Source organism: Carcharodon carcharias (assembly GCF_017639515.1).
Source record: "Carcharodon carcharias isolate sCarCar2 chromosome 38 unlocalized genomic scaffold, sCarCar2.pri SUPER_38_unloc_27, whole genome shotgun sequence".
Lineage (NCBI taxonomy): Eukaryota > Metazoa > Chordata > Chondrichthyes > Lamniformes > Lamnidae > Carcharodon > Carcharodon carcharias.
Genome location: NW_024470794.1, coordinates 132,033 through 144,153, shown reverse-complemented (window position 1 = coordinate 144,153; position 12,121 = coordinate 132,033). Strand labels below are relative to the sequence as shown.

Sequence of the window (12,121 nt, the reverse complement as noted above, 5' to 3'; positions counted from 1 at the left end):
GATTTTGTCCCCGTGTGGTGTAGGTACACCCACGGCGCTGTTAGGGAGGGAGTTCCGGGATTTGGACCCAGCGACAGTGAAGGAACGGCTGATACATTTCCAAGTCGGGATGGTGAGGGGCTCGGAGGGGAATTCCAGGTGGTGGGTGTTCCCCATGTGTCTGCTGCCCTTGTCCTTCTAGATGGTAGAGGTCATGGGTTTGGGCGGCGCTGTCGAAGGAGCCTTGGTGAGTTGCTGCATGCAATCTTGTAGATGGTACACACACTGCTGCCACTGTGCGTCGGTGGTGGGGGGAGTGAATGTTTGTGGATGGGGGGCCGATCAAGCGGGGCTGCTTTGTCCTGGATGGTGTCGAGCTTCTTGAGTGTTGTGGGAGCCGCACTCATCCAGGCAAGTGGGGAGTATTCCATCATAGTCCTGACTGGTGCCTTGTCGATGGTGGAGAGGCTTTGGGGAGTCAGGAGGTGAGTTAGTCTCATCATTTTTCTCTCTCAGATGGTGGCGGACATGCGGGAGAGGAGATACGAGGATGAGGGGATCGGGAGTAGCTACCTGTTCCGTGTGGACCATGACACCATCATCGATGCCACGAAATCCGGTAACCTCGCCCGGTTTATCAACCACTGCTGCACGGTGAGTGCTCATTCAGTCCCCTCCAGCTTCCCACCCCTGCCCTTCCCTCCCACACCACAGTGTAGAGGGAGCTTTACTCTGCATCTAACCCCGTGCTGTACCTGTCCTGGGAGTGTTTGATGAGGACAGTGTAGAGGGAGATTTACTCTGTATCTTACCCCGTGCTGTACCTGTCCTGGGAATGTTTGATGGGGATGGTGTAGAAGGTGCTTTACTCTGTATCTAACCCCGTGCTGTACCTGTCCTGGGAATGTTTGATGGGGACAGTGTAGGGGTAGATTTACTCTGCATCTAACCCCGTGCTGTACCTGTCCTGGGAGTGTTTGATGAGGACAGTGTAGAGGGAGATTTACTCTGTATCTTACCCCGTGCTGTACCTGTCCTGGGAGTGTTTGATGGGGACAGTGTAGAGGGAGATTTACTCTGTATCTAACCCCGTGCTGTACCTGTCCTGGGAGTGTTTGATGGGGACAGTGTAGAGGGAGATTTCCTCTGTATCTTACCCCGTGCTGTACCTGTCCTGGGAGTGTTTGATGGAGACAGTGCAGATGGAGATTTACTCTGTATCTAACCCCGTGCTGTACCTGTCCTGGGAGTGTTTGATGGGGACAGTGTAGAGGGAGATTTACTCTGTATCTAACCCCGTGCTGTAACTGTCCTGGGAGTGTTCAATGGGGACAGTGTAGAGGGAGATTTACTCTGTATCTAACCCCGTGCTGTAACTGTCCTGGGAGTGTTCAATGGGGACAGTGTAGAGGGAGATTTACTCTGTATCTAACCCCGTGCTGTAACTGTCCTGGGAGTGTTCAATGGGGACAGTGTAGAGGGAGATTTACTCTGTATCTAACCCCGTGCTGTACCTGTCCTGGGAGTGTTCAATGGGGACAGTGTAGAGGGAGATTTACTCTGTATCTAACCCCGTGCTGTACCTGTCCTGGGAGTGTTCAATGGGGACAGTGTAGAGGGAGATTTACTCTGTATCTAACCCCGTGCTGTACCTGTCCTGGGAGTGTTCAATGGGGACAGTGTAGAGGGAGATTTACTCTGTATCTAACCCCGTGCTGTACCTGTCCTGGGAGTGTTCAATGGGGACAGTGTAGAGGGAGATTTACTCTGTATCTAACCCCGTGCTGTACCTGTCCTGGGAGTGTTCAATGGGGACAGTGTAGAGGGAGATTTACTCTGTATCTAACCCCGTGCTGTATCTGTCCTGGGAGCGTTTGATGGGGACAGTGTAGAGGGAGATTTACTCTGTATCTAACCCCGTGCTGTAACTGTCCTGGGAGTGTTCAATGGGGACAGTGTAGAGGGAGATTTACTCTGTATCTAACCCCGTGCTTTACCTGTCCTGGGAGTGTTTGATGGGGACGGAGTAGAGGGAGATTTACTCTGTATCTTACCCCGTGCTGTACCTGTCCTGGGAGTGTTTGATGGGGACGGAGTAGAGGGAGATTTACTCTGTATCTAACCCCGTGCTGTACCTGTCCTGGGAGTGTTTGATGGGGACGGAGTAGAGGGAGATTTACTCTGTATCTAACCCTCTGCCGTTTCCCCCCCCCAGCCTAACTGCTACGCCAAAGTCATCACCCTGGAGGCTCAGAAGAAAATTGTCATTTACTCCAAGCAAGCGATCAGCGTGAACGAGGAGATCACGTACGACTACAAGTTCCCCATTGAAGAGAACAAAATCCCCTGTCTCTGTGGGACTGAAAACTGTCGGGGCACTTTGAACTGAGGGAGCCTGAGACTCGAGAGCCTTGTCCGCACTCCCCCCACCCCCCCCACCCCAAACCCTTCCAGCGTCCGCCAAGGGTCTGTCCTCCCGTTGAATTTTTGTATTTAACATGTTTCTTTTTATTGAATTGCACTGAGCGTTCAGCAATGAAGGACACCAGCCTTAAGGAGGTCCCTCGCCTCCACACTCTCTCTGGGCCTGGGAGTGCCAAGGGCGTTATCCTGCCAGACTCTGACCCAGCCCCCAGATCCCCCCCACCCTCCCCACCCCCCCGCCCCTCTCCATGCGCTGGGCAGCGCGAGCCCACTCTCACCCCTGGAGCGAGACCGGCGAGCGTGGAGCCCCTCCTTGGTCCCGGAGCCTTCCCTCCCTCCCTCCCTCCCTCCCTCCCTCCCTCCATCTTCCGATTGGAGGGCCAGCTCACCGTGGTGTGTAGGAGGAGGAGCAGGGGGGGCGGGCAAAATGGGTGTTTGAGGAGCCGGCCGCCGAGTGGGTATCTTTGGCACGGGCTGTGAGCTGTTGCGCCCTCTCTGCCCAACCCGATTCTCACTCGGGTTCTGCTGTTGGCTGCAGGGGTTGGGGATGGGGGCACGCGGGGTGTGTGTGGTGCACTGCTCTACCTTCTCACACCATCACCCTTCCTCTCTCTCCCTCTCTCCCTCTATCCCCCTCTCCCCTCTCACTCTCCCCCAGCCTCTGTCTGTCTGTCTGTCTCTCCCTCTCTCTCTCTCTCTCTCTCTCCCTTTTCACCCCCTCTCACTTCCACCTCTCCCTCTCCCTCTCTCTCTCTCTCTCTCTCTTCCCCTCTCCCTCCCTCTGTCTGTCTGTCTCTTTTCAGCTGCCTTCTCAGTCTCGCTCTCTTCACCTCCCCCCTCTGGGACTGGGTGTCACAGTGCGTTAGATACACTGTCCTTTCCCCCTCTGTGACCGGGTCTCTCTTTGCGTTAGATACACTGTCCTTTCCCCCTCTGGGACCGGGTTTGTGGCAGCCAGGCCCCATGCTCCTTCAGAATCAGACATGCGCCGAGCTTCAGGACCTGGCATCCCTGAATTCGAGTGAGGAGAGTGAGACACGGACCTTTTCAGCTCCATACTGACTGGTTCAGGGACTCTCTCTTAGCGCATCGACTCAGTCGCTCTCGTTTGGCGAGGTGCCGGAGAGTGGAGTCACCCGTTGTCCCTCTCCGGTCAGCAGGCGCACGGTGGGGCCCACCGTCTGGGCGCTTTGCCCCTTTTAAGTGGGCGCTGCAGCGATATGGGAACTGACTGGGGTGGGGTGGGGGGTACCCAGAAATTAGCACTTCTGGCTTCAAGTTTCCAAAATGGCCTCCGCTTTGCAGTGGAGCGGGAACGCAGCTCGGGACTCAGCTGTTGTTGGGTGGGCGCTGACAGACTGTGCCACTCAAGGCGAGGGCCGGCGATGGTGGGGCCCGCCGGCTCGCGTTGCCCTTTGAAGGAGCGGAGGTGCCTGGCGTAGCCTGTGCTGGCCACCGGGAGGCGCTGTGATCCACTCTCTGGTTCCACCTGGTGGCCCAGGTCAGTAAACTGCAGGGGGGGTTGGGGGGGGGGGAGAAACGTGGCGCCCTCTGTTGTCCATCAGCTGCAAGGCTTTCCCAGCTTCCTGCAGCTCCCCACCACAGGTGTACTTCATTCACCACAGGATTCTCCCAAGGGGAACACATTCAACTTTTAAATCCCTCTTTTTCCTTCCCTCCCTCCCTCCTCCCCCTCTCCTCTATCTCTATCTACCTCCACCGGCCTTCTCTCCGACATACTCTCCCCCTCTCTCTCCCCCTGTCTGTCCCCCCTCCCCCTCTCTCTCTCTCTCCCCGTCTGTCCCCCCTCTCTCTTTCTCTCTCCCCCTGTCTGTCCCCCCTCCCTCTCTCTCTCTCCCCGTCTGTCCCCCCTCCCTCTCTCTCTCCCCGTCTGTCCCCCCTCTCTCTCTCTCTCTCCCCCTGTCTGTCCCCCTCTCTCTCTCTCTCTCTCCTCCTGTCTGTCCCCCCTCTCTCTCTCTCTCTCTCCCCCTGTCTGTCCCCCTCTCTCTCTCTCTCTCCCCCTGTCGGTCCCCCTCTCTCTCTCTCCCCCTGTCTGTCCCCCCTCTCTCTCTCTCTCCCCGTCTGTCCCCCTCCCTCTCTCTCTCTCTCTCCCCCTGTCTGTCCCCCTCTCTCTCTCTCTCTCCCCCTGTCTGTCCCCCCTCCCTCCCTCTCTCTCTCTCCTCCTGTCTGTCCCCCTCCCTCTCTCTCTCTCTCTCCCCCTGTCTGTCCCCCTCTCTCTCTCTCTCTCCCCCTGTCTGTCCCCCTCTCTCTCTCTCTCTCCCACTGTCTGTCCCCCTCTCTCTCTCTCTCTCCCACTGTCTGTCCCCCTCTCTCTCTCTCTCTCCCCCTGTCTGTCCCCCTCTCTCTCTCTCTCTCCCCCTGTGTCCCCCCTCTCTCTCTCTCTCTCCCTCTGTGTCCCCCCCTCTCTCTCTCTCTCTCCCCCTCTGTGTCCCCACTCTCTCTCTCTCTCTCTCTCCCTGTGTGTCCCCCTCCTCTCTCTCTCTCTCCCCCTGTCTGTCCCCCTCTCTCTCTCTCTCTCCCCCTGTCTGTCCCCCGTCTCTCTCTTTCTCTCTCCCCTGTCTGTCCCTCTCTCTCTCTCTCTCCCTCCCCCTGTCTGTCTCTCTCTCTCTCTCTCCTCCTGTCTGTCCCCCTCCCTCTCTCTCTCTCTCTCCCCCTGTCTGTCCCCCTCTCTCTCTCTCCTCCTGTCTGTCCCCCTCCCTCTCTCTCTCTCTCTCCCCCTGTCTGTCCCCCTCTCTCTCTCTCCTCCTGTCTGTCCCCCTCCCTCTCTCTCTCTCTCTCCCCCTGTGTGTCCCCCTCTCTCTCTCTCTCCCCCTGTCTGTCCCCCCCCTCTCTCTCTCTCCCCCTGTCTGTCCCCCTCTCTCTCTCTCTCTCCCCCTGTCTGTCCCCCCTCCCTCTCTCTCTCTCCCCCCGTCTGTCCCCCCCCTCTCTCTCTCTCTCTCCCCCTGTCTGTCCCCCCCCCTCTCTCTCTCTCCCCCTGTCTGTCCCCCTCTCTCTCTCTCTCTCCCCCTGTCTGTCCCCCCCCCTCTCTCTCTCTCCTCCTGTCTGTCCCCCTCTCTCTCTCTCCCCCCGTCTGTCCCCCCTCTCTCTCTCTGTCTCCCCCCCCCCACCCCGTGTCTCTCTCTCTCTCTCTCTCTCTCAGCGGAGAGGGAGGGGATGTGGAGTGGTGTGAGCGTGTGGACAGACCCTGGAAAGCTCTCCGTGAGCTGCGGACAGAGACTGACGTGAGCGTGCCCTGGGGTGGGGAAGGGAGGAATCTGGGATGGGACAGGGAGGGCGATGGGCCTGTGAATTGGGGTAAGGCCGGAGTTACACCCCCAGCTGGGGAAGGGCTGCGGGAGGGTGGGGGTAGATTAACCGGGGTGCGGGGTAGAATGGTAAAGTTTCAGTGCTGGTGTCCTGCCCAGATCTGAGGATTAACCCTCCCTCCCTCGCTCGCTCCCTTCCTCCCTCCCTCCCTTCCTCCCTCCCTCCCTTCCTCCCTTCCTCCCTTCCTCCCTTGCTCCCTCGATCCCTCGATCCCTCGATCCCTCCCTCCCTCCCTCGCTCCCTCCCTCCCTCGCTCCCTCCCTCCCTCCCTCCCTCGCTCCCTCCCTCCCTCGCTCCCTCCCTCCCTCCCTCCCTCCCTCCCTCCCTCCCTCCCTCCCTCGCTCCCTCGCTCCCTCGCTCCCTCGCTCCCTCGCTCCCTCCCTCCCTCCCTCCCTCCTCCCTCCCTCGCTCCCTCCCTCGCTCCCTCCCTCGCTCCCTCCCTCGCTCCCTCCCTCGCTCCCTCCCTCGCTCCCTCCCTCGCTCCCTCCCTCGCTCCCTCCCTCGCTCCCTCCCTCGCTCCCTCCCTCGCTCCCTCCCTCGCTCCCTCCCTCCCTCGCTCCCTCGCTCCCTCGCTCCCTCGCTCCCTCGCTCCCTCCCTCCCTCGCTCCCTCGCTCCCTCGCTCCCTCCCTCCCTCCCTCGCTCGCTCCCTCCCTCCCTCCCTCCCTCCCTCCCTCGCTCCCTCCCTCCCTCCCTCCTCCCTCCCTCCCTCCCTCCCTCCCTCGCTCCCTCCCTCGCTCCCTCCCTCGCTCCCTCCCTCGCTCGCTCCCTCCCTCCTCCCTCCCTCCCTCCCTCCCTCGCTCCCTCCCTCGCTCCCTCCCTCGCTCCCTCCCTCGCTCCCTCCCTCGCTCCCTCCCTCGCTCCCTCCCTCGCTCCCTCCCTCGCTCCCTCCCTCGCTCCCTCCCTCGCTCCCTCCCTCGCTCCCTCCCTCGCTCCCTCCCTCGCTCCCTCCCTCGCTCCCTCCCTCGCTCCCTCCCTCGCTCCCTCCCTCGCTCCCTCCCTCGCTCCCTCGCTCCCTCCCTCCCTCGCTCCCTCGCTCCCTCCCTCCCTCGCTCCCTCGCTCCCTCCCTCCCTCCCTCCCTCGCTCCCTCCCTCCCTCGCTCCCTCGCTCCCTCCCTCTCTCCCTCCCTCTCTCCCTCCCTCTCTCCCTCCCTCCCTCGCTCCCTCCCTCCCTCGCTCCCTCCCTCGCGCGGTATCTCTCCCTCGCTCCCTCCCTCGCTCCCTCCCTCGCTCCCTCCCTCGCTCGCTCCCTCGCTCGCTCCCTCCCTCGCTCCCTCGCTCCCTCCCTCTCCCTCCCCCTCTCTCCCCCTCCATCCCTCCCCCTCTAGTCTCTCCCCCCTCCCTCCCCAGCTATAATAATGTTCGCCGGACACAGACACGGATAGTTGGCATTGTTACCAGCCTGAAAATACCAGACCCCCCCCCACCCCACATTTTGAAAGGAAGAAGAGCGGGTGAGTGGGGGGGGGGTGGGTGTGTGCAGGAACGGTGTGGGGGAGGGTTGTGATGGGGGTGGGGGTTGGAGGATGTGAACCCTTACTCTTCAACTGGGGGGGGGGGGGTGGAGAGAGGGAGGAGGTCTCGAAGCAGACGAGCAGTGCAGGGGGTTTGGGGGGAGGGGGGAAGAGGCGGGAGGAGAATCGACATTTCTCTCTCTCTCTCTCTCTCCCTCTGCCTCTCTCTCCCTCCGTCTCTCTCTCTCTCTCGCTCCCTCCCCCCTCTCTCTCTCGCTCCCTCCCCCCTCTCTCTCTCTCTCTCTCCCTCCGCCCCCTCTCTCTCCAGCAGCAACACTGGGCCAGCCGGACTTTATCGAGACGCCAGCAGGAGTTCGACAAGCGAAATATTGTGTAAAATATTGTAGATGAGAACGGATACTGACAGGGGAGGACAGGCAATCCTTTAAATGCCAAGGCTGTTTCTTGTGGAAACTAAGGTGTTCGCTAATGTAAATACGTTTCTTTGATTTCTTTAATAAGGATCTGTACAGGAGTTTTTTTTTTGGTTTAAATTGATGTTGACTTTTTTGAAGCTGCAACAATGAGAAGCAAAAATAAAGTTTGAGGTAAAAAAAAAAGATATATTATATGCGTTGTGGCTGGGCGCAACGCGAGGCGGGTTCGCGAGGGTGCCCAATTATGCAGCAGCAACAACAATTTATACCGCACGAGGAGAGAGCGCCGATCGGTTGGCAAGCGGGGCCCTGGTCGGCAGAGGCCTTGCTGTGGAGAATGCGCCAGAGAACGGTTAACGGCCGAGCCCTTGTTGAAATTCAAACAGTCGACTCCGGTCAAGGCGTCGCCACGAGGAATGGACCAGGGAATGGCTGTCCCCTCCAACCTCTGAGGAAGAGGCATGCGGAGTTGAAACGTTCGTTGTTTCTCTCTCTCTCTCTCTCTCTCTCTCTCTCTCCAGAGATGCTCTTAGACCTGCTGAGTTTTTCCAGCATTTTCTGTTCCTGCTTCTCCAAGCTCATGTTTAGTTGATAGAGGCGCATTGTGTGGATATGCTCCCCCACTTGACAAAGTACAGAGCCCCCTGTGTATCAGTATCGTCAGTGACCTTCCTTCCATCATAAGGTCAGAAGTGGGGATGTTCGCTGATGATTGTACAATGTTCAGCACCATTCGCGACTCCTCAGATACTGAAGCAGTCCCTGTCCAAATGCAGCAAGACCTGGACAATATCCAGGTTGGGCTGACAAGTGGTGAGTAACATTCACCCCACACAAGTGTCAGGCAATGACCATCTCCAACAAGATAGAATCTAACCATCGCCCCTTGACATTCAATGCCATTACCATCACTGAATCCCCCACTATCAACATCCTGGGGGTTACCATTGACCAGAAACTGAACTGGACCAGCCATATAAATACTGTGGCTACAAAAGCAGGTCAGAGGCTGGGAATCCTGCGGAGAGTAACTCACCTCCTGACTCCCCAAAGACTGTCCACCTTCTACAAGGCATCAGTCAGGAGTGTGATGGGACACTCCCCACTTGCCTGGATGAGTGCAGCTCCCACAACACTCAAGAAGCTCGACACCATCCAGGACAAAGCAGCCCCGCTCGATCGACACCCCATCCACAAACATTCACTCCCTCCACCACTGACGCACAGTAGCAGCAGTGTGTGTACCATCTACAAGATGCACTGCAGCAACTCACCAAGGCTCCTTTGACAGCGCCGCCCAAACCCACGACCTCTACCATCTAGAAGGACAAGGGCAGCAGACACATGGGGAACACCCACCACCTGGAAGTTCCCCTCCGAGCCCCTCACCATCCCGACTTGGAAATATATTGGCCGTTCCTTCACTGTCGCTGGGTCCAAATCCCGGAACTCCCTCCCTAACAGCGCCGTGGGTGTACCTACACCACACGGGAAAAAATCCTGGAACTCCCTCCCTAACAGCACCGTGGGTGTACCTACACCACAGGGAATGCAGCGGCTCAAGAAGGCGGCTCACCCACCACCTTCTCAAGGGGCAATTAGGGGATGGGCAATAAATGCTGGGCCCGGCCAGAGAAGCCCACATCCCACAAATGAATTTAAAAAATGAATATATGTAGCTGGGAGCACGTGTAAATAAGCTGCACTGTGAGCCCAACTGGTAAATCAGTGGGATTGACACAATCAGGGTTGTTTAGCAAGTGCTGTCCAAGCGTGGAATCGCATCTATTGTTGTGCTTTTATGTTTTGAGTTTAGCCAGCAGGAGTGTACTTTGCCTGTTGTGAACAGCGGAAGAGACTGTTTGATAAGATCTGCTGGCCTTGGGGCTGTGACACCTACGTAGCTGGTGTCATGCCCCGAACTTCACAAGCCTCGTTGCTCATTCATGTGATGGGCAGAGCATCCTTTGGGCCTGACCCTGTTGGTGGCGAATGCCCACCCGTGCTTCTACCGCATGGTGGCAGAGTGAAGCAGTATCTGAGGTAGGCTGGGCACCTTTCAGGGCTGAAAGTGGCGGCCTTAGTCCCGACTGTGAGTTTGCTCGATACCCGGCGGAGCAATGATCGGATTGGGGTGGCCGTTATCCCGCCGGAAGCCCTCGGTGCGCCCTATTTTGGCCCTCAGCTGGCAAGAGGGAGCAAACGCATCGGGGCCTGTTTACTAGGTTGCCGATCAGGTCGACCTTACTGCGCGTGGAACTGTGCGGATCCCAACGCGCGTCTTGACTAGGGAAGGGCCGGCTAGCGGCCGACAGGAGTAGAGCGCGCCCCCCCCCACCCCGGCGGATTCTCAACCAGCCCATCGAGGGAAGGGAGTCCGTGTGCATGCTCCATTTTGAAGGTTTGGAGCCCACGAAGGTGGGTAAGGAAGCCCTGATGTGCGGATTCAACTACAGCGAACGTATCGGACACTTACAAGGGACGGGGGGGTTAGGGGTCATCCCAGGGAAGGCACGTTCCCTGTGGAGACCGACAAAGAAGCGAGAGGGCCTTCCCTCTCCATGTAGCTTAAACTTCGCTGGAAATTTAATCGAAATTGAAACAAAAGCTTAGGGTTGGGGGAGGTTGGGTAATGGTGGGGTGCAGCCATTCCCTGGTTCATTCCTCATTGGTGAATCGGTTGACCTGCCTGGTTTGAATTTTGAACAAAAGCTTGCCAGTTAACTGTTCCCTGGTGCATTTTCCCCCACAAGCTGGCGTCCCTCCCAATCAGAGTCCGCCTGCCAACCAATCTGCGCTCTCCTCTCATGCAGTACAAATTGTTGCTCCCTTTGAGGTTCTGTATTGTGAACCTGTCCTGATGAGGAGCTGCTGTCTGCTTTATATCCAACAATTCTTTTAAAAAAAAGCTCGAAATTCCTTTCACTCTGCCAGTCACGTTTAACCTCAGGATTTGGTGATCATCGTCGCTGATGAGGAAAGGGTTTGCCTCTCATTCACAGCTCAGAAACAGGCCATTCAGCCCCTCTTTCCCCCCCCCCCCTTGCTGGTGTTCCTGCCTCCACGCCAGCCTCCTCCCACTCCCCCCGCTTCATCTCAGCCTCGTCCATCCACATCTCCTACTCCTCATTCCTTCCTGCGTTTATCCAGCTTCCCCGCTCCCCACCCCCTACCTTAAATCTCTCGACACGATTCCCCTCTCCCCGTGGGAGCGAGTCCCACACTCTCCCCCCCCTCTCTCCGGGGTAAAGACGTTTCTCCCCAGATCCCTGTCCGGATTTATCAGTGACTCTCTTATATTGACAGACCCCCCCCACCCCCTCCCCCTCTCACCCGAGTTCTGGTCTCTCCCACAAGGGGAAACATCTTCTCTACGTCTACCGTATCGAAATCCCTTTCATTATCTCAAAGATCTCGATCAGGTCACCCCCTCGGCCTTCTCTGTTCTAGAGGGAAGAGTCCCGGCCTGTTCAACCCTTCCTGATATTTATAACCTCTCCGTTCTGGTATCAGGCTGGTAAATCCTTCATACACCTTCTCCAGTGTCTCTCTATCCCTTTTATAATACGGAGACCGGGACTGTGCACGGTGCTCCGAGTGTGGTCTAACCGAGGGACACAGAGACCGGGACTGTGCACGGCGCTCCGAGTGCGGTCTAACCGAGGGATAGGGAGACCGGGACTGTGCACAGTGCTCCCAGTGTGGTCTAATCGAGGGATACGGAGACCGGGACTGTGCACGGCGCTCCGAGTGTGGTCTAACCGAGGGATACGGAGACCGGGACTGTGCACAGTGCTCCCAGTGTGGTCTAACCGAGGGATACGGAGACCGGAACTGTGCACGGTGTTCCGAGTGTGGTCTAACCGAGGGATACGGAGACCGGGACTGTGCACAGTGCTCTGAGTGTGGTCTAACCAAGCGATACGGAGACCGGGACTGTGCACGGTGCTCCGAGTGTGGGCAAACCGAAGGGGATACAGAGACCGGAACTGTGCACAGGGCTCCGAGTGTGGTCCAACCGAGGGATACGGAGACCGGAACTGTGCACAGTTCTCCGAGTGTGGTCTAACCGAGGGATACGGAGACCGGGACTCTGCACGGTGCTCCGAGTGTGGTCTAACCGAGGGATACGGAGACCGGGACTGTGCACGGTGCTCCGAGTGTGGTCTAACCCAGACTCTACGAACGTGAACACAAACTTCTGCTTTCTGAGTTCTGTTGGTTAGTGAATGAAAACCAAGCCGTTTTCCAATGTCTAAGCTTTGACGTTGTTGGCGATACATTGTCAGGTTCTGCAAAGCGCCCCCCCCCCACCCCCCTGTGCCTCTCTGGTACGTGCACCTACAGCAGCCCCTGCCGCTCCTCGCTCTGGGAGGGCTCAAGCAGGCCTGGTGTTGCTATCCAAAGGGAATCCTTCCCTGAGGAACAATGGCAGATGAGGTTCCAGCTTGGAGGATCGGCCCCGATTCCGGCCTCCGCACTCCGGGAAGGACGTCCAGGCC

The 12,121-nt window shown here is 58.2% G+C and overlaps 1 protein-coding gene across 1 annotated transcript; it reads left to right on the top strand.

Moving 5' to 3' along the window:
• Positions 1–495: 495 nt before the first annotated feature.
• On the top strand, positions 496–2,616 carry LOC121274816 (histone-lysine N-methyltransferase SETD1A-like). The gene is made up of 2 exons (XM_041182179.1): positions 496–633; positions 2,195–2,616. Exons 1-2 carry the CDS (start codon positions 496–498, stop codon positions 2,366–2,368), a joined length of 312 nt encoding a protein of 103 aa, XP_041038113.1. The 3' UTR covers positions 2,369–2,616.
• Positions 2,617–12,121: the final 9,505 nt, after the last annotated feature.